The sequence below is a fragment of the Salvelinus fontinalis genome, chromosome 23 (assembly GCF_029448725.1).
Source record: "Salvelinus fontinalis isolate EN_2023a chromosome 23, ASM2944872v1, whole genome shotgun sequence".
Lineage (NCBI taxonomy): Eukaryota > Metazoa > Chordata > Actinopteri > Salmoniformes > Salmonidae > Salvelinus > Salvelinus fontinalis.
In genome coordinates, this window is record NC_074687.1 from 4437022 (window position 1) to 4458649 (window position 21628).

At 46.9% G+C, this 21628-nt stretch overlaps 1 protein-coding gene across 9 annotated transcripts in view; it reads left to right on the forward strand.

The window, feature by feature from the left end:
* Positions 1-21628, forward strand: part of LOC129820742 (guanine nucleotide exchange factor DBS-like) — a 91318-nt gene that overhangs the window by 9066 nt on the left and 60624 nt on the right. For 2 of the 9 annotated variants that reach the window (XM_055877661.1, XM_055877665.1), the window contains exon 1: positions 11193-13204. The exons of 4 other annotated variants lie outside the window; for them this stretch is intronic. In XM_055877661.1, coding sequence (XP_055733636.1) covers positions 13054-13204 — 151 coding nt within the window. In that variant the 5' untranslated portion in view covers positions 11193-13053. Of the gene's footprint in view, positions 1-11191; positions 13205-13224; positions 13741-21628 lie in introns of those variants that run through there. 3 more of the 9 variants (XM_055877668.1, XM_055877662.1, XM_055877663.1) reach the window with 3 other exon arrangements.

Genomic DNA, 21628 nt, shown 5'->3' on the forward strand with positions numbered 1-21628 from the left:
GGACAGGTGAGTGATGGAGAGAGGAAGGAGTCATGGACAGGTGAGTGATGGAGAGAGGAAGGAGTCATGGACAGGTGAGTGATGGTAGAGAGGAAGGAGTCATGGACAGGTGAGTGATGGTAGAGAGGAAGGAGTCATGGACAGGTGAGTGATGGTAGAGAGGAAGGAGTCATGGACAGGTGAGTGATGGAGAGAGGAAGGAGTCATGGACAGGTGAGTGATGGTAGAGAGGAGGGAGTCATGGACAGGTGAGTGATGGTAGATAGGAAGGAGTCATGGACAGGTGAGTGATGGTAGAGAGGAAGGAGTCATGGACAGGTGAGTGATGGTAGATAGGAAGGAGTCATGGACAGGTGAGTGATGGTAGAGAGGAAGGAGTCATGGACAGGTGAATGATGGTAGATAGGAAGGAGTCATGGACAGGTGAGTGATGGTAGAGAGGAAGGAGTCATGGACAGGTGAGTGATGGTAGAGAGGAAGGAGTCATGGACAGGTGAGTGATGGTAGAGAGGAAGGAGTCATGGACAGGTGAGTGATGGTAGAGAGGAAGGAGTCATGGACAGGTGAGTGATGGTAGAGAGGAAGGAGTCATGGACAGGTGAGTGATGGTAGAGAGGAGGGAGTCATGGACAGGTGAGTGATGGAGAGAGGAAGGAGTCATGGACAGGTAGGAAATCCACCCTTCCTAGTCCTCAAGGTCTTCCAAACCTCATATTACTGGACCAAGACTGCCTCACATAAAGACAGAATCCTCCCTGTGTTTCTTTGGACAAATCACCTGTCTCTCGGGTCTTTGATGACTTTGTTTTTGCAGTCTTTTTGTTTTGTCTGTTGTTAGGGAGATTGAGATTTCCCTCCGGCCATGAGAGAGAAATAGGACAGACTCTCACCCTGAACCCTCACACTGATCATAGTAGACAGCAGAGAGAGTCAAAGAGAGATAAAGATTTAGTCATCATCTATTACTGTCTGTATACTGTGCGTTCTGCGCTGTACAATTCAACTCAACTTGCAGTGTGACACGCACACACACCAGACAACACCGCCCTGGCTGACTAAATTCTAGTTCTGTCTTTGTGATTTCTAATCTGAACTGCACCTTGCTGCAGAAAGACTCTCTCTCTCATCAGGAATATAACGTGTTGTAATCAGCAGAGTGTGTGGAGATCACTTCTCTCTATTTCCTGACTGGCTGATTTGACCTACTTCCAGTCAATCCACCCACTGGCACATCTACAGATGTAGGATCTTCATTTGATCACTCTTTTGTTGCTGAGAATTTTCCTGCGCCACAGGAAATGCAGATAAGCTTAGTGATGTACATAAATTCACTGAAAACCTACAATAACACACAGAAGTTTTCCACTTCTCGTGTTGCCTCATTTTGACCAGCTAATAGCCTAACCACTAATCAAGCAACATTATGGACTAAACGTTCAAATCCTGTTGATGCTGGATTATTTTGCTGCAGCAATACTGGTCAAATACATTTTTGACAGCATCCCTTTTGATTTAAAAACAACTCTCCACACATGTTTGCCCATGGTAGAAGTGGTCAGAAAGTGACTTTTTGGACCTGAATGCCAAAACATTCAGGAGATAAAGGTGCTCAAAGTTGACCCATTTTGCGTGCCCCACTATACCATGAGACATCCATGTCTTCATTGCTTGAAAAGATAAACCGTTGAGTTTTATATAATTTAAACGCTTACAAACAGGGTTGTCAAACATTTTTCTAATGTCCTACATTTTTAAGAAGAACTATGGCATTTTTTAACCTCTACTGTCAGTTATCTAAAAACCAGTGGAGGCTGTTGGGAGGAGCTATAGGAGGACAGGCTCATTGTAATGGCTGGAATAGAATTAATGGAACAGAGTCAAACATGTGGTTTCCATATGTTTGACATGTTTGATACCGTTCCATTCATTATATTCCAGCCATTACAATGAGCCTGTACTCCTATAGCTCCTCCCAACAGCCTCCACTGCTAAAAACATTATCTAAAAACTAGCTTAGACACTATTTTACATAATCTGAGGTTTTTATGTTGTGCCTGCCATCGGTTGGCACAGCATGCTCTTGAATATAGGGTGGGTGTCATTTCAGTCATAGAAAGATAACTCATAGAATGGACCCCTCCCTTCAGATCACTGCAATTTAGCTGGTACACGTTTGAATTAAAATGTTGAATTCTAATGACAACCACAAGGATGGCCGCCAGTCCACCCACCATCAAATGTCAACTTAGATATTCATGTTGTTTCTCAATTGATGCCCGGGCACAACACAAAAACCTCAGATGATGTAAATAGGGACTAAGCTACAACATATGCCAATATGAAAGAAAATTGGAGTTTACGCATCTTTAGATCATTCATGTTAAATGTTAAAAAATGACATTTAAAAAAAAAGATTATTGTAAAATATGACAACCCTGTTTGTACGCTTTTAAATTAAATAAATCTTAGCCGTTTTTCTATTCCAGTGATGAAGACATGAAAGTCTCATGGTATGGTGGGTTATGCTAAATAGGTCCCCTTTGAGCACCTTTATCTATTGAATGTTTTGGTATTCAGGTCCAAAAAAAGTCACTTTCTGAGCACTTCTACAACAGGCAAATACGTATGGAAGGTTTTGTTCAAATCAAAAGGGGTGCCGTCAAAAAGTGATAGAATTCAAATGGATTTACCCTGTAACTAATCTGTCTTATAATAGTGGCCATCATCTGAAAAAATGGTTGATATTGTGCGTGACAATGAAAAGCCTTGTAATTCTATTTAATAACTATGCTTCTATTTCTGCTCATGGGGTTTACATAAGTAGGGTTTGACTGGCTTCAGATCATGTTACAGCATTATAACACAGGGAGTGTGTCTGACAATTTTCCTGGTTTTCTGGCTGCATGATTTGAGGCAGATGGAAAACTAATTTTGTCCACAGTCAGAACAGCTTCACCTTGACTCCTGTTTCTGTGGTTTCTGAACAGCACGGTTGCCAGGAGCCCATGCTGGTTTTAGATCAGTGTTTCTCAGCCCATTCCTTGGGGATTGCCAGGATGGGCACGTTTTCATTCTAGCCCAGAATTCTCTAGCCACAACTCAGTCTCAAGCTTGACAAACAGGGAACTGGGTTTCAATGTTCGGAGTGTTGAATTAAGCTGTGTGTGAGTGGTGTGTGTGTGTGTGTGTGTGTGTGTGTGTGTGTGTGTGTGTGTGTGTGTGTGTGTGTGTGTGTGTGTGTGTGTGTGTGTGTGTGTGTGTGTGTGTGTGTGTGTGTGTGTGTGTGTGTGTGCGTGCGTGCGTGCGCGCGCGTGCGTGCGTGCGTGCGTGCGTGCATGCGTGCGTGCGTGGGTGATGAGGGTATAGAGTGGGAGGGTGATGAGGAGAGGGTATAGAGTGGGAGGGTGATGGAGAGGGTATAGAGTGGAGGGTGATGGAGAGAGGAGAGGGTATAGAGTGGGAGGGTGATGGAGAGGAGAGGGTATAGAGTGGTAGGGTGATGGAGAGGGTATAGAGCAGGAGGGTGATACAGAAAAGAGGGTATAGAGCAGGAGGGTGATACAGAAAAGAGGATATAGAGCAGGAGGATGATAGAGAGGAGAGGGTATAGAGTGGTAGGGTGATGGAGAGAGAGGGGAGAGGTTAGAGAGTGGGAGGGTGATGGAGAGAGGAGATGGTATATAGGGGAAGGGTGATGGAGAGGGGAGGGGGTTGAGATTGGGAGGGTGATGGAGAGGGAATAGAGTTGGAGCGTGATGTGAGAGGGAGGAGAGGGTATAGAGTGGGAGGGTGATGGAGAGGAGAGGAGAGGAGAGGATATAGAGCAGGAGTTGTGATACAGAAAAGAGGGTATAGAGCAGGAGGGTGATAGAGAGGAGAGGGTATAGAGTGGGAGGGTGATGTAGAGGGTATAGAGTGGGAGGGTGATGGAGAGGGTATAGAGTGGGAGGGTGATGGAAGTGGGAGGGTGATGGAGAGGGTTTCTATTGGGAGGATGATGGAGAGAGAGGAGAGGGTATAGAGTGGAGGGTGATGGAGGGGTTATAGAGTGGGAGGGTGAGGGAGAGGAGAGGGTATACAGTCGGAGGGTGATGGAGTGGAGAGGGTATAGAGTGGGAGGGTAATGGAGAGGGAGAGGGTATGCAATGGGTGGGTGATGGAGAGGGTATACAGTCGGAGGGTGGTGGAGTGGAGAGGGTATAGAGTGGCAGGGTAATGGAGAGGGTATGCAATGGGAGGGTGATGGAGAGGGTATACAGTTGGAGGGTGATGGAGTGGAGAGGGTATACAGTGGGAGGGTGATGGAGAGGAAAGGTTATAGAGTGAGATGGTATGGAGAGAAAGAGGAGTGGGTATAGAGTGGGAGGGTGATGGAGAGAGAGAGGAGAGTGTTTAGTATGGTAGGGTGATGGAGAGAAAGATGAGAGAGTATAGAGTGGGAGGGTGATGGAGAGAAAGATGAGTGGGTATAATGTGGGAGGGTGATGAGAGAGAGAGAGTAGAGGAGAGGGTATAGAGTGGGAGGGTGATGGAGAGAGAGAGGAGAGGCTATAGAGTGGGAGGGTGATGGAGAGGAGAGGAGAGGGTATAGAGCAGGAGGGTGATACAGAAAAGAGGGTATAGAGCAGGAGGGTGATAGAGAGGAGAGGGTATAGAGCAGGAGGATGATAAAGAGGAGAGGGTATAGAGTGGGAGGGTGATGGAGAGGAGAGGGTATAGAGCAGGAGTTGTGATACAGAAAAGAGGGTATAGAGCAGGAGGGTGATAGAGAGGAGAGTGTATAGAGTGGGAGGGTGATGGAGAGGGCATAGAGTGGGAGGGTGATGGAGAGGGTATAGAGTGGGAGGGTAATGGAGAGGGTTTGCAATGGGAGGGTGATGGAGAGGAGAGGGTATACAGTGGGAGGGTGATGGAGATAAAAGGTTATAGAGTGAGATGGTATGGAGAGAAAGAGGAGTGGGTATAGAGTGGGAGGGTGATGGAGAGAGAGAGGAGAGTGTTTAGTGTGGTAGGGGGATGGAGAGAAAGAAGAGAGGATATAGAGTGGGAGGGGAATGAGAGAGAGAGAGGAGAGGGTATAGAGTGGGAGGGTGATGGAGAGAGGAGATATCATAGAGTGGGAGGGTGATGAGAGAGGAGTAGAGAGGGTATAGAGTGGGAGGGTGATGGAGAGAGGAGAGGCTATAGAGTGGGAGGGTGATGAGAGAGAAGTGGAGAGGGTATAAAGTGGGAGGGTGATGGAGAGGGTTTATATTGGGAGGATGATAGAGAGAGAGGAGAGGGTATAGAGTGGAGTGTGATGGAGGGGTTATAGAGTGGGAAGGTGAGGGAGAGGAGAGGGTATACAATGGGTGGGTGATGGAGAGGAGAGGGTATACAGTCGGAGGGTGATGGAGTGGAGAGGGTATAGAGTGGGAGGGTAATGGAGAGGGTATGCAATGGGAGGGTGATGGAGAGGAGAGGGTATACAGTGGGAGGGTGATGGATAGGAAAGGTTATAGCGTGAGAGGGTGATGGAGAGAAAGAGGAGTGGGTATAGCGTGGGAGGGTGAGGGGGAGAGAGAGAGAGGAGAGGGTATAGAGTGGGAGGGTCATGGAGAGAAAGATGAGAGGGTATAGAGTGGGAGGGTGATGAGAAAGAGAGGAGAGGGTATAGAGTGGGAGTTGTGATACAGAAAAGAGGGTATAGAGCAGGAGGGTGATAGAGAGGAGAGTGTATAGAGTGGGAGGGTGATGGAGAGGGCATAGAGTGGGAGGGTGATAGAGAGGATATAGAGTGGGAGGGTGATAGAGAGGATATAGAGTGGGAGGGTGATGGAGAGGAGAGTGTATAGAGTGGGAGGGTGATGGAGAGGGCATAGAGTGGGAGGGTGATGGAGAGGGCATAGAGTGGGAGGGTGATGGAGAGGGCATAGAGTGGGAGGGTGATGGAGAGGGTATAGAGTGGGAGGGTGATGGATAGGGCATAGAGTGGGAGGGTGATGGAGAGGGCATAGAGTGGGAGGGTGATGGAGAGGGTATAGAGTGGGAGGGTGATGGATAGGGCATAGAGTGGGAGGTTGATGGAGAGGGCATAAAGTGGGAGGGTGATGGAGAGGAGAGTGTATAGAGTGGGAGGGTGATGGAGAGGGCATAGAGTGGGAGGGTGATGGAGAGGGCATAGAGTGGGAGGGTGATGGAGAGGGTATAGAGTGGGAGGGTGATGGAGAGGAGAGTGTATAGAGTGGGAGGGTGATGGAGAGGATATAGAGTGGGAGGGTGATGGAGAGGGTATAGAGTGGGAGGGTGATGGAGAGTGTATAGAGTGGGAGGGTGATGGAGAGGGCATAGAGTGGGAGGGTGATGGAGAGGAGAGTGTATAGAGTGGGAGGGTGATGGAGAGGGCATAGAGTGGGAGGGTGATGGAGAGGGTATAGAGTGGGAGGGTGATGGAGAGGGCATAGAGTGGGAGGGTGATGGAGAGGGTATAGAGTGGGAGGGTGATGGAGAGGGCATAGAGTGGGAGGGTGATGGAGAGGGCATAGAGTGGGAGGGTGATGGAGAGGGTATAGAGTGGGAGGGTGAGGGAGAGGAGAGGGTATACAGTCGGAAGGTGATGGAGTGGAGAGGGTATACAGTCGGAAGGTGATGGAGTGGAGAGGGTATAGAGTGGGAGGGTGATGGAGAGGAAAGGTTATAGAGTGAGATGGTATGGAGAGAAAGAGGAGTGGGTATAGAGTGGGAGGGTGATGGAGAGAGAGAGGAGAGTGTTTAGTGTGGTAGGGTGATGGAGAGAAAGAAGAGAGGATATAGAGTGGGAGGGGAATGAGAGAGAGAGGGGAGAGGGTATAGAGTGGGGGGGTGATGGAGAGAGGAGATGGCATAGAGTGGGAGGGTGATGAGAGAGGAGTAGAGAGGGTATAAAGTGGGAGGGTGATGGAGAGGGTTTATATTGGGAGGATGATAGAGAGGAGAGGGTATAGAGTGGAGTGTGATGGAGGGGTTATAGAGTGGGAAGGTGAGGGAGAGGAGAGGGTATACAATGGGTGGGTGATGGAGAGGAGAGGGTATACAGTCGGAGGGTGATGGAGTGGAGAGGGTATAGAGTGGGAGGGTAATGGAGAGGGTATGCAATGGGAGGGTGATGGAGAGGAGAGGGTATACAGTGGGAGGGTGATGGAGAGGAAAGGTTATAGTGTGAGAGGGTGATGGAGAGAAAGAGGAGTGGGTATAGAGTGGGAGGGGGAGGGGGAGAGAGAGAGGAGAGGGTATAGAGTGGGAGGGTTGTGAGAGATGAGTGGAGAGTGTATAGAGTGGGAGGGTGATGGAGAGAAAGATGAGTGGGTATAAAGTGGGAGGGTGATGAGAGAGAGAGAGGAGAGGGTATAGAGCAGGAGGGTGATACAGAAAAGAGGATATGGAGCAGGAGGGTGATAGAGAGGAGCCGGTATAGAGCAGGAGGATGATAGAGAGGAGAGGGTATATAGGGGAAGGGTGATGGAGAGAGGAGGGGGTTGAGATTGGGAGGGTGATGGAGAGGGTATAGAGTTGGAGCGTGATGTGAGAGGGAGGAGAGTGTATAGAGTGGGAGGGTGTTGGAGAGAGAGAGGAGAGGGTATAGAGTGGGAGGGTGATGGAGAGAGAGAGGAGAGGGTATAGAGTGGGAGGGTGATGGAGAGGAGAGGGTATAGAATGGGAGGGTGATGGAGAAGGTATAGAGCAGGAGTTGTGATACAGAAAAAAGGGTATAGAGCAGGAGGGTGATAGAGAGGAGAGTGTATAGAGTGGGAGGGTGATGGAGAGGGCATAGAGTGGGAGGGTGATGGAAGAGGGAGGGTGATGGAGAGGGTTTTTATTGGGAGGATGATGGAGAGAGAGGAGAGGGTATAGAGTGGAGGGTGATGGAGGGGTTATAGAGTGGGAGGGTGATGGTGAGGAAAGGTTATAGAGTGAGATGGTATGGAGAGAAAGAGGAGTTGGTATAGAGTGGGAGGGTGATGGAGAGAGAGAGGAGAGTGTTTAGTGTGGTAGGGTGATGGAGAGAAAGAAGAGAGGATATAGAGTGGGAGGGGAATGAGAGAGTAGGAGGAGAGGCTATAGAGCGGGAGGGTGATGGAGAGTGGAGATGGCATAGAGTGGGAGGGTGATGAGAGAGAAGTGGAGAGGGTTTATATTGGGAGGATGATGGAGAGAGAGGAGAGGGTATAGCGTGGAGGGTGATGGAGGGGTTATAGAGTGGGAAGGTGATGAGAGGAGAGGGTATACAATGGGTGGGTGATGGAGAGGAGAGGGTATACAGTCGGAGGGTGATGGAGTGGAAAGGTTATAGCGTGAGAGGGATATGGAGAGAAAGAGGAGTGGGTATAGCGTGGGAGGGGGAGGGGGAGGGGGAGAGTGGAGAGGGTATAGAGTGGGAGGGTCATGGAGAGAAAGATGAGAGGGTATAGAGTGGGAGGGTGATGAGAGAGAGAGGAGAGGGTATAGAGTGGGAGGGTGATGAGAGAGAGGGGAGATGGTATAGAGTGGGAGGGTGGTGGAGAAAGAGAGGAGAGGGTATAGAGTGGGAGGGTGATGAGAGAGAGAGGTGTAGAGGGTATAGAGTGGGAGGGTGATAGAAAGGGTATTTATTGAGAGGATGATGGAGAGAGAGGAGAGGGTATAGAGTGGAGGGTGATGGAGAGGGAGAGTAGAGGGTATACAATGGGAGGGTGATGGAGAGGAGATGTTATAGAGTGGGAGGGTGATGGAGAGAGAGAGAGAGAGAGAGAGAGAGAGAGAGAGAGAGAGAGAGAGAGAGAGAGAGAGAGAGAGAGAGAGAGAGAGAGAGGGGGGTATACAATGGGAGGGTGATGGAGAGGAGAGGATATACAGGGGGAGGGTGATGGAGTGGAGAAGGTATAGAGTGGGAGGGTGAATGAGAGAGAGAGGGTATAGAGTGGGAGGGTGATGGAGTGATAGAGGAGAGGGTATAGAGTGGCAGGGTGATTGAGAGAGGAGAGGGTATAGCGTGGGAGGGTGATGGAGAGAGAAGAGGGTATAGAGTGGGAGGGTGATGGAGAGGGTATAGAGTGGGAGGGTGATGGAGAGAACGATGAGAGGGTATAAAGTGGGAGGTTGATGAGAGAGTAGAGGAGAGGATATAGAGTGGGAGGGTGATGGAGAGAACGATGAGAGGGTATAGAGTGGGAGGGTGATGGAGAGAAAGATGAGAGGGTATAAAGTGGGAGGGTGATGAGAGAGTAGAGGAGAGGGTACAGAGTGGGAGGGTGATGGAGAGGAGAGGGTCTAGAGTGGGAGGGTGATGGAGAGGAGAGGGTATAGAGCAGGAGGGTGATACAGAAAAGAGGGTATAGAGCAGGAGTGTGATAGAGAGGAGAGTGTATAGAGTGGGAGGGTGATGGAGAGGGTATAGAGTGGGAGGGTGATGGAGAGAGGAGAGGGTATAGAGTGGGAGGGTGATGGATAGAGGAGAGGGTATAGAGTGGGAGGGTGATGGAGAGGAGTGGAGATGTTATAGAGTGATGGGAGAGAGAGAGAGAGGAGAGAGTATAAAGTGGGAGGGTGATGATAGAGAGAGGAGAGGAGAGGGTATGGAGTGGGATGGTGATGGAGAGGAGAGTTGGGGGAGTAGATAGAGTGGGAGGGTGATGGAGAGATAAAGAGAGGAGAGGGTATAGAGTGGGATGGTGATGGAGAGAGAAAGAGAGAAGATGGTATAGAGTGGGAGGGTGATGAGAGAGAGAGGAGAGGGTATAGAGTGGCAGGGTGATGGAGACAGAGAGAGAGAGGGGGTATACAATGGGAGGGTGATGGAGAGGAGAGGATATACAGGGGGAGGGTGATGGAGTGGAGAAGGTATAGAGCAGGAGGGTGATACAGAAAAGAGGGTATAGAGCAGGAGGGTGATAGAGAGGAGAGTGTATAGAGTGGGAGGGTGATGGAGAGAGGAGAGGGTATAGAGTGCGAGGGTGATGGAGAGGGTATAGAGTGGGAGTGTGATGGAGAGGGTATAGAGTGGGAGGGTGATGAGAGAGTAGAGGAGAGGGTATTGAGTGGGAGGGTGATGGAGAGAGAGAGGAGAGGGTATAAAGTGGGAGGGTGATGAGAGAGTAGAGGAGAGGATATAGAGTGGGAGGGTGATGGAGAGAGAGAGGAGAGGGTATAGAGTGGGAGGGTGATGGAGAGGAGAGGGTCTAGAGTGGGAGGGTGATGGAGAGAGGAGAGGGTATAGAGTGGAAGGGTGATGAGAGAAAGATGAGAGGGTATAGAGTGGGAGGGTGATGGGAGAGAGAGAGAGGAGAGAGTATAAAGTGGGAGGGTGATGAGAGGAGAGGAGAGGGTATGGAGTGGGATGGTGATGGAGAGGAGAGTTGGGGGTGTAGATAGAGTGGGAGGGTGATGGAGAGATAAAGAGAGGAGAGGGTATAGAGTGGGAGGGTGATAGAGAGAGAGGAGAGGGTATAGAGTGACAGGGTGATGGAGAGAGAGAGAGAGGAGAGTGTATAGAGTGGGAGGGTGATGGAGAAGGAGAGGGTATAGAGTGGGAGGGTGATGGAGAGAAAGAAGAGAGGATATAGAGTGGGAGGGTGATGAGAGAGAGGAGAGGGTATAGAGTGGAAGGGTGATGGAGAGAAAGATGAGAGGGTATAGAGTGGGAGGGTGATGGAGAGAGGAGAGGGTATAGAGTGGAAGGGTGATGTAGAGAAAGATGAGAGGGTATAGAGTGGGAGGGTGATGGAGAGAAAGATGAGAGGGTATAGAGTGGGAGGGTGATGGAGAGAGGAGAGGGTATATAGTGGGGGGTGATGGAGAAGAGAGGGTATAGAGTGGGAGGGTGATGGAGAGAGGAGTGGAGATGGTATAGAGTGGGAGGGTGATGGAGAGAAAGATTAGAGGGTATAGAGTGGGAGGGTGATGGGAGAGAGAGGAGAGGAGAGGGTATGGAGTGGGATGGTGATGAAGTGGAGAGTTGGGGGTATAGAGTGGGATGGTGATGGAGAGAGAAAGAGATGAGATGGTATAGAGTGGGATGGTGATGGAGAGATAAAGAGAGGAGAGGGTATAGAGTGGGAGGGTGATGGAGAGAAAGAAGAGAGGATATAGAGTGGGAGGGTGATGGAGAGAGGAGAGGGTATAGAGTGGGAGGGGGATGAGAGAGGAGTAGAGAGGGTATAGAGTGGGGGTGTGATGAGAGGAGAGGGTATAGAGTGAGAGGGTATAGAGTGGGATGGTGATGGTGTGGTGTGCCTCTTTCCTCCTCTGCAGTGTTCTCATCAGTATGGGAGAGAGAGAGGCGCTCCTCTCATCTGTATTCAAAGTCAGTAGCACAACAGGAGCAGGAAGCATAGTCTGTTAGCTTGCCTGTCCCCTACTGCTAATAACACTGACTAACTAATAACCCTGACTAACTAATAACCCTGACTAACCAATAACCCTGACTAACTAATAACCCTGACTAACTAATAACCCTGACTAACTAATAACCCTGACTAACTAATAACCCTGGCTGACTAATAACCCCGACTGACTAATAACCCTGACTGACTAATAACCCTGACCAGCTAATAACCCTGACTGACCAAGAACCCTGACTGACTGATAACCTTGACTGACTAATAACCCTGACTAGCTAATAACCCTGACTGACTAATAACCCTATCTAGCTAATAACCCTGACTGACTAATAACCCTGACTGACTGATAACCCTGACTAGCTAATAACCCTGACTGGCTAATAGCCCTGACTAACTAATAACCCTGAATGACTAATAACACTGACTAACTAATAACCCTGAATGACTAATAACCCTGACTGGCTGATAACCCTGACTGACTAATAACCCTGACTGACTAATAACCCTGACTGACGGATAACCCTGACTAACTTATAACCCTGACTGACTAATAACCCTGACTAGCTAATAACCCTGACTGACGGATAACCCTGACTAATTTATAACCCTGACTGACTAATAACCCTGACTAGCTAATAACCCTGACTGACTAATAACCCTGACTAACTAATAACCCTGACTGACTGATAACCCTGACTGACTAATAATCCTGAATGACTAATAACCCTGACTAACTAATAACACGTATTCCTAGTTTATATGCCTAAATCCCAAACTCTCAGCAGCTGCCCTTTTCCTCATCAACTATTCACAATAACAGTAGAGACAGCGAATCTTCCAGTATGACCAGCTCCCCCAGTCAACGACTAGCCACAGCACTTCTCAGCTTTCTCAACTGAACATTTAAGTCCTCTAGTAGTCCAGAGCCTTCATTGAACTACTGAGCCATCTGTGATTCACTGGCATGACTGATTGTGTTTGCATTTCACCATGGGACAAGGGATAGACTGGACACGGAGGGAAGAGGGAGAGAGAGAGATTAGAGCAGAAGAAGTGATGGCTGTATAATTAGCCCCAGCAGAAGGGGATTTGTGCTTAAATGGCTGCCCTATATTTCTACCCCTCCACCTCTCCTCTTCTCTCCTCCTCCTCTCCTCCTCCCCTCCCGCTCTTTACTCCTTCTCTCTCAAAGTGTCTGTGCTGCACTCTGGCTCCCTGAGCTATTGACAGCTCGGTCGTGATGAGGTTCAATGCCGGGCACGTTGCAGATCAGTCAGTCTTGGTTGAGGCAGAAGTGACAGACGGACTCAGAGCACTTTGGCTCGGCTCAGGTTGGCTCGGCTCAGGTTGGCTCGGCTCAGGTTGGCTCGGCTCAGGTTGGCTCGGCTCAGGTTGGCTCGGCTCAGGTTGGCTCATCTTGGATGGAACTGGACACTTGTTTCTGGCTGTGTATATGATCTCTACCTGGACTTTACTGTACATTGGCCTGTGTGCACTATAGTAGGCTAAATCCACACCTCGCCTCACAGCCTGCATGTGAGTGTGTGCTGAATCACTCCTGTGAGTGATAGTACATTGCAACAGAGCCAGATCTTTTCGTGTGTGTGTGTATCGGACAAGAACCTCTTGGAGTGAGTTTTCGGAGCGGTCTGCCTGCGTCTCTGTCGGGGTGCCTCTGGATGTGTGTGTTTCTGTGAGTGTGGGAGCAGCCCGTTCCCTCATGTCTGTGCATGAGTTTCTGCTGGAAGGGGCAGGCGAGGTGCCCACCCGGATCATGAACAGACTGAGTGAGATGATCCAGAGCCTGGACATCTCTGGCCTGGCCTCCCCTTTCACCCCCACAGCCAGCCGGACGGACTGGAAGTGGAACGGTAGGAGAGAGCGTGTGTGTGTGTGTTTCGTGGGTCATTTCCTCGAGGATTGAAAGCCTGGCTGGATTTCTTTAGAGCAGCGAGCCCAGACCATCACAGGGTTTCCTGTGGGCTTCCCTGCTCCCCACTAGGGTGTGTGTGTAGAGTCCTAACCCAAGATACCCTGGGACACTTTAACAAGTATAAAAGGAGACAAGCAGTAGTCTGAGCAGTTGGATTGAACACGGTCCACAGAGCACTGACTGTATGGTTGTTATACGTCATGTGGTAGCAGTGACAGTAGCACCGTTTGGGAGAGAATTAAAAAGCACAGTGTTAGAAGCAATACAAGTTAGCTATTATGAGTGTATTTTTATAGTAGTTGCACAGTGGGAGTAGTTTGAAATAGTGGATACTGTAGCGATAACATCAGTAGAGAACCTCCAGAGCCAGGACTCCAGACAGGGGGAGAGACATGCTGAGGAAGCTGAGGAGGAGCCCTCTGACTCGGAGAAGCAGCAGTGGGGAAAAGATACCCCTGGTGCCACTGAGATCGAGTGAGTCAGTTTTGGTCTTAGCTGTGTGTCTGCCTGTGTGTTTGTGTGTTTGTGTGTTTGTGTGTGTGTGTGTGTGTGTGTGTGTGTGTGTGTGTGTGTGTGTGTGTGTGTGTGTGTGTGTGTGTGTGTGTGTGTGTGTGTGTGTGTGTGTGTGTGTGTGTGTGTGTTTGTGTGTGTGTGTGTGTGTGTGTGTGTGTGTGTGTGTGTGTGTGTGTGTGTGTGTGTGTGTGTGTGTGTGTGTGTGTGTGTGTGTGTGTGTGTGTGTGTGTGTGTGTGTGTATGCTTGTGTGCGTGAGTCTACAGTGATGCTACGCTGCATGTATAACCTTGCCTTGCTGAAATGTATGCAGCTTGCTCCATGACTCTTGTTTATGTGTACCAGTTTCTTTCTCCATGAAGGTCTTGTAGATATTTAGAGTGACTGAGTCTGGCTCTCACTAAATGTCACTGCTCATTGCAACCTCTCTCTGTTCCCCAGTAGTCAACATTATGGTCTGTATGAAATGGAAGGGGTTGATGTATAGCTAGTGTGTACTACATGTGTCTCCTCCCCCAGCATCTCTGTTAATCCCACCTGTGGTGTAAACCCTGAATGTCCCCTGGGTGTCAGAGCACGGTGTTGCAGAGTAGGGGTCAAACAAGGGACAATACTGTCACCACCTTCCTTCCAAGGTTCATGAACAGAGTAAGACTGTCAAATAAGTCTCTCTTTCTTTCTCTCACTCACTACCTATCTCTCTCACTAACTACCTCTCTCACTCACTACCTCTCTCACTAACTACCTCTCTAACTCACTACCTCTCTCACTCACTACCTCGGTCACTAACTACCTCTCTCACTCACTACCTTTCTCACTAACTACCTCTCTCACTCACTACCTCTCTCACTCACTACCTCTTTCACTAACTACCTCTCTCACTCACTACCTCTCTCGCTCACTACCTCTCTCACTCACTACCTCTCTCACTAACTACTTCTCTTACTCACTACCTCACTCACTACCTACCTCTCACTCACTGCCTCTCACTCACTACCTCTCTCACTCACTACTCTCTCACTCACTACCTCTCTCACTCACTACCCCCCTCACTCACTACATTTCTCACTCACTACCTCTCTCACTCTCTTTCTCTTTCTCCCTCTTCACCCTTCATTATTCATGACTTTCTTGCAAAGCTTATATACCACAGTAGTCCACCATTCTCCCTCTCCAGATAGTGGAGGCATTGGATCAGTATAAGTGTTGTAGCGTACTTGTCTCTGGCTTTATGACTGACACACTCCTAACCTCAGCCACCCCTGTCCCCGGGTCATAGAGCAAACACACGTATCTCCCACAAACACGTTCATTTGGTTTTGTATAACATTTGAGACTTAACTGTTTTAGTACTACAGTGCCTGTATATAGGGCCAGATAATAGTTTGATAATTTAAATAGAATGGGTAAGAATGGCCTCATTTGTGGTAGAATGGAATCTTTTAACAAGCCATCTATCAATAGCCTCTGAATGACTACATTTTGTCAGAACAGTATCTGTCATTGAGAAGTCCGTTTAGAATCAGGTCTTTGAATGGTTTTGGAAGAATGCGCTCTTTGATTGAGATAGTTGGTGACAGAAAAGACAGACAGACACAGACAGACACAGACAGACAGACAGACAGACAGACAGACAGACAGACAGACAGACAGACAGACAGACAGACAGACAGATAGAATAGCCTCTTTCTTTGAATGGTGTTGCTGGAATGCCTAGAAGGCCAGCATCCCGGAATCGCCTCTTCACTGTTGACGTTGAGACTGGTGTTTTTCGGGTACTATTTAATGAAGCTACCAGTTGAGGACTTGTGAGGCGTCTGTTTCTCAAACTAGACACTCTAATCTACTTGTTCTCTTGCTCAGTTGCGCACCGGGGCCTCCCACTCCTCTTTTTATTCTGGTTAGAGCCAGTTTGCTCTGTTCTGTGAAGGGAGTAGTACACAGCGTCGTACGAAATCTTAATTTTCTTGGCAATTTCTCGCATGGATTAGCCTTCATTTCTCAGAACAAGAATAGACTGATGAGTTTCAGAAGAAAGGTCTTTGTTTCTGAACATTTTGAGCCTGTAATCAAACCCACAAATGCTGATGCTCCAGATACTCAACTAGTCTAAAGAAGGACAGTTTTATTGCTTCTTTAATCAGAACAACAGTTTTCAGCTGTGCTAACATAATTGCAGGATTTTCTAATGATCAATTAGCCTTTTTAAAATGATAAACTTGGATTAGCTAATACAACGTGCCATTGGAACACAGGAGTGAGTGATGGTTGCTGATAATGGGCCTCTGTATGACTATATAGATATTCCATTTACTACATTAACAATGTCTACACTGTATTTCTGATCAATTTGATGTTATTTTTTTTATGCTTTTCTTTGAAAAACAATGACATTTCTAAGTGACCCCAAACTTTTGAACAGAAGTGAATGTTTAGACTCAAGGTTGACAGGGGAGAGAGTGTAGGAATCGCACATGAAGGAACTATCAGATATATGTTCATGGGAAAATATGAAGAGAGGGACGGAGATAGATACAAGGATATGGGTGGAGGGGGAGGGGGAGAAAGTGGAATCTGGGGGATGGATTGAGGGAGAGACAAATAGCAGAAGTATGGAGGGAAAGTTGAAGGTGTGTTTGAGGCCAGTGGAGGGGAAAAGAGGGATGTCTGTTGGGATTTCTCTGGAGGAGGTAGAGAGATACCACTGTTTCTCCCGCTGCTGCTACTGGTTACAATGTGAGTGTTACAGCACAGCTCTCTCTCTTTCGCTCTCTCTCCCTTTCTCTCTCTTTCACTCTCTGTCTCTTGCTCTCTCGCTCTATTTCTCTCACCACCTCTCCGTTTTAACTTCCAACTCTCTTTTTCCCTGACCATATGTCTTTCTCTCGTCGACTAAATCTCTCTACTCCTCTCTCTGTTTTGGCTGTGATCAGTCTTTCTTTTATGTGAAGGATCTATTTTCTCCCTCTTGTTTTTTCTCTCTCCCATCTCATTTGAATCCCTCTACAGACTGTGTGTTGTGGATGACAAGGAAATGGCCAGTTGTATTTTATCTGTCCACTGTGGCTATGGAAATCCAGTGTCGACATTGATGCATTTACTAATTCCTTCAGTGTCATCATGACCAGAGCACTCAAACCTTGTATTCATCATGTACACTACCGGGCACAAGTTTTAAAACACCTACTCATTCAAGGGTTTTTCTTTATTTGTACTATTTTCTACATTGTAGAATATTAGTGAAAACATCAAAACTATGAAATAACACATATGGAATCATGTAGTCACCAAAAAAGTGTTAAACAAATATATATATTTTAGATTTGAGATTCTTCAAAAAGCCACCCTTTGCGTTGATGACAGCTATGCACACTCTTGGCATTCTCTCAACCAGCTTCATGAGGTGGTCACCTGGAATGTATTTCAACTAACAGGTGTGCCTTGTTAATTTGTTGAATTTCTTTCCTTCTTAATGCGTTTGAACCAGTCATTTGTGTTGTTACAAGGTAGGGTGGGTATACAAAAGATAGCCCTATTTGGTAAAAGACCAAGTCCATATTATGGCAAGAACAGCTCAAATAAGCAAAGAGAAACGACAGTCCATCATTACTTTAAGACATGAAGGTCAGTCAATTCGGAAAATGTCAATAACTTTGAACGTTTCTTCAAGTGCAGTCGCAAAAACCATCAAGCCCTATGATGAAACTGGCTCTCTTGAGGGCCGCCACAGGAATGGAAGACCCAGAGTTACCTCTGCTGCAGAGGATAAGTTCATTAGAGTTACCAGCCTCAGAAATTGCAGCCCAAATAAATGCTTCACAGAGTTCAAGTAACAGACACATCTCAACATCAACTGTTCAGAGGAAACTGCGTGAATCAGGCCTTCATGGTCGAATTGCTGCAAAGAAACCACTACTAAAGGACACCAATAATAAGAAGAGACTTGCTTGGGCCAAGAAACACGATCAATGGACGTTAGACCGGTGGAAATCTGTCCTTTGGTCTGGAGTCCAAATTGGAGATTTTTGGTTCCAACCGCTGTGTCTTTGTGAGACGCAGAGTAGGTGAACATTTGATCTCCGCATGTGTGGTTCCCACTATAAAGCATGGAGGAGGAGGTGTGATGGTGTGAGGGTGTGAGGGTGCTTTGCTGGTGACACTGTCTGATATTTATTTAGAATTCAAGGCACACTTAACCAGCATGGCTACCACAGCATTCTGCAGCAATAAGCCATCCCATCTGGTTTGGGCTTAGTGGGACTATCATTTGTTTTTCAACAGGACAATGACCCAATACACCTCCAGGCTGTGCAAGGGCTATTTGACCAAGAAGGAGAGTGATGGAGTGCTGCATCAGATGACCTGCCCTCCACAATACCCTGACCTCAACCCAATTGAGATGGTTTGGGATGAGTCGGACCGCAGAGTGAAAGAAAAACAGTCAACAAGTGTTCAGCATAGTTGGGAACTCTTCAAGACTGTTGAAAAGCATTCCAGGTGAAGCTGGTTGAGAGAATGCCAAGAGTGTGCAAAGCTGTCATCGAGGCAAAGGGTGGCTATTTGAAGAATCTGAAATATAAAATATATTTTGATTTGTTTAACACTTTTTAGGTTACTACATGATTCCATGTGTGTATTGATGTCTTCACTATTATTCCACAATGTAGAAAACAGTATAAATAAAGAAAAACCCTTGAATGAGTAGGTGTTCTAAAACTTTTGGCCGGTAGTGTAGTGCACTACTTTAGAACACTACTTTAGAACACTTCTTTTTAACACTACTTCAGTCCTGGGTCAATAGTAGTTCCCTATGTGGAGATACGTGTGTGATTTGGGACTTAACCATGATGTTGTAAAATCTATACATGAGGAAGCCATGGAAAGAGGAACAGGATCAAATCAATATTACCATACAGAAGAGGAACCAGATGCTGTGAAACAATGGGTTCATTTAATACTGTGTACCATACTACTACCACACCCAGTTCAAAGGCACTCAAATATTTTGTCTTGTCCATTCACCCTCTGAATGGCACACATACACAATCCATGTCTGTTGTCTTGAGGATTAAAAATCCTTCTTTAACCAGTCTCCTCCCCTTCATCTACACTGATTTGAAGTGGATTTGGCAAGGGACAATAAGGGATCATAGCTTTCACCTGGATTCACCTGTTCAGTCTATGTCATGGAAAGAGCATTAGTGTGACTGACCCACGAATGTTTGACTCCCCACACACAAACATAAGCTGTACAGTAAACCCAGGTGTAGCCTGTGTGTGTGTGTGTGTGTGTGTGTGTGTGTGTGTGTGTGTGTGTGTGTGTGTGTGTGTGTGTGTGTGTGTGTGTGTGTGTGTGTGTGTGTGTGTGTGTGTGTGTGTGTGTGTGTGTGTGTGTGTGTGTGTGTGTGTGTGTGTGTGTGTGTGTGTGTGTGTGTGCATAGTTCCTGGATGTACTCCTTGTTCTGAAGAAAATAAGTCAGAGCAACACACATAAACACATAATGGATGTGGGCTATTAGTGGACAGATGTTTGATTTCCTGTGTAGGGAGGATGTGGTCTTATCTGATTGTCTTCGGGGGGGCCTGAACCAGGGTCTGGCCCATTCAGACCACCTAAAGAGAGAGTGACATGTGACTCTAATTCTCCTTCTGTACTGTAGCTCACGAAAATAATTCATTTAAAACCAAGCCTGCCTCAAAAACAGCATTTGGCAGAAATCCACTCTTTTTTGCCACATCATCCTCCTGCGTCACAGTTTATGTCATTGTGACATTATCACCGATACTGGCTGACGTTCCTAGAAGCAGAGAGGTGGAGATAGATGGTGGAGACGGAGATCCAGGACCTCTAATGGTTTCTGTGTCCAGAGATAGAATCTATCTTTATGTCTATGCTCTGTATTCCTGGTGGGAATCATCACCTGATATACAGTTGAAGTCGGAAGTTTACATACACCTTAGCCAAATACATTTAAACTCTGTTTTCACAATTCCTGACATTTAATCCTAGTAAAAATTCCCTGTCTTAGATCAGTTAGGATCACCACTTTATTTTAAGAATGTGAAATGTCAGAATAATAGTAGAGAGAAGGATTTATTTCAGCTTTTATTTCTTTCATCACATTCCCAGTGGGTCAGAAGTTTGCATACACTCAATTAGTATTTGGATGCATTGCCTTTAAATTGTTTAACTTTGGTCAAACGTTTCGGGTAGCCTTCCACAAGCTTCCCACACTAAGTTGGGTGAATTTTGGCCCATTCCTCCTGACAGAGCTGGTGTAACTGAGTCAGGTTTCTAGACCTCCTTGCTTGCACACGCTTTTCAGTTATTCTCACAAATGTTCTATAGGATTGAGGTCAGGGCTTTGTGATGGCCACTCCAATACCTTGACTTTGTTGTCCTCAAGCCATTTTGCCACAACTTTGGAAGTATGCTTGGGGTTATTGTCCATTTGGAAGACCCATTTGTGACCAAGCTTTAACTTCCTGACTGATGTCTTGAGATGTTGCTTCAATATATCCACATCACTTTCCTCACAGTTTTCCTCCACACAGTTTTCCTCCAAACATGACAACTGTCATTATGACCAAACAGTTTTATTTTTGTTTCATCAGACCAGAGGACATTTCTCCAAAAGTAAAATCGTTATCCCCATGTGCAGTTGCAAACAGTAGTCTGGCTTAATTATGGTGGTTTTGGAGCTGTGGCATCTTCTTTGCTGAGTGGCCTTTCAGGTTATGTCAATATAGAACTCGTTTAACTGAGGATATAGATACTTTTGTACTTGTTTCCTCCAGGATCTTCACAAGGTCCTTTGCTGTTGTTCTGGGATTGATTTGCACTTTTCGCACCAAAGTACGTTCTTCTCTAGGAGACAGAACGCATCTCCTTCCTGAGCGGTATGACGGCTGCCTGGTCCCATGGTGTTTATACTTGCATAGTATTGTTTGTACAGATGAACATGGTACCTTCAGGCGTTTAGAAATTGCTCCCAAGGATGAACCAGAGGTCTACAATGTTTTTTATGAGGTCTTGGCTGATTTCTTTTGATTTTCCCATGCAAAGAGGCACTGAGTTTGAAGGTAGGCCTTGAAATATATCCACAGGTACACCTCCAATTGACTCAAATGATGTCAATTAGCCTATCAGAAGCTTCTAAAGCCATGACATAATTTTCTGGAATTTTCCAAGCTGTTTAAAGGCACAGTCAATTTAGTGTATGTAAACTTCTGACCCACTGGAATTGTAATACAGTGAATTATAAGTGAAATAATCTGTCTGTAAACAATTGTTGGAAAAATGACTTGTGTCATGCACAAAGTAGATGTCCTAACCGACTTGCCAAAACTATAGTTTGTTAACAAGAAATTTGTGGAGTAGTTGAAAAACAAGTTTTAATGACTCCAACCTAAGTGAAGGTAAACTTCCGACTTCAACTGTACCTGCTGCCAGCCACACCTATTATAATGGCCTGAACCCTGAAGGCTTGATGATGTATTGTACTGGGCATTGATATGATATCTCTGTGGGATCTGCCAGGGGCGTGATGACTGTGTATCTTGGTGTGTCAGAGGGCACCATGCTAAGTATGCAAGATGGATGGATGAGAGCTGTTACTAAGTCTGTGTGTTCGTATCAGCAGCTGCTTGACTAACACTGGGACTGTCCAATCACCTCCGGGCATAAGTAACCAACCAACCAACCAGCAGCCAGGGAAGAAACCCTATGTCACAGAAAGTGACAAGTACAAGGGTGTATATGGTATTTAATTAACGTGTTTCAGTCTCGTGAAGTTTCCTTCAGAATCCCTCCTTTCTAACTCCTGGTGTTCTTGTTCCTCAGCTTAGGTT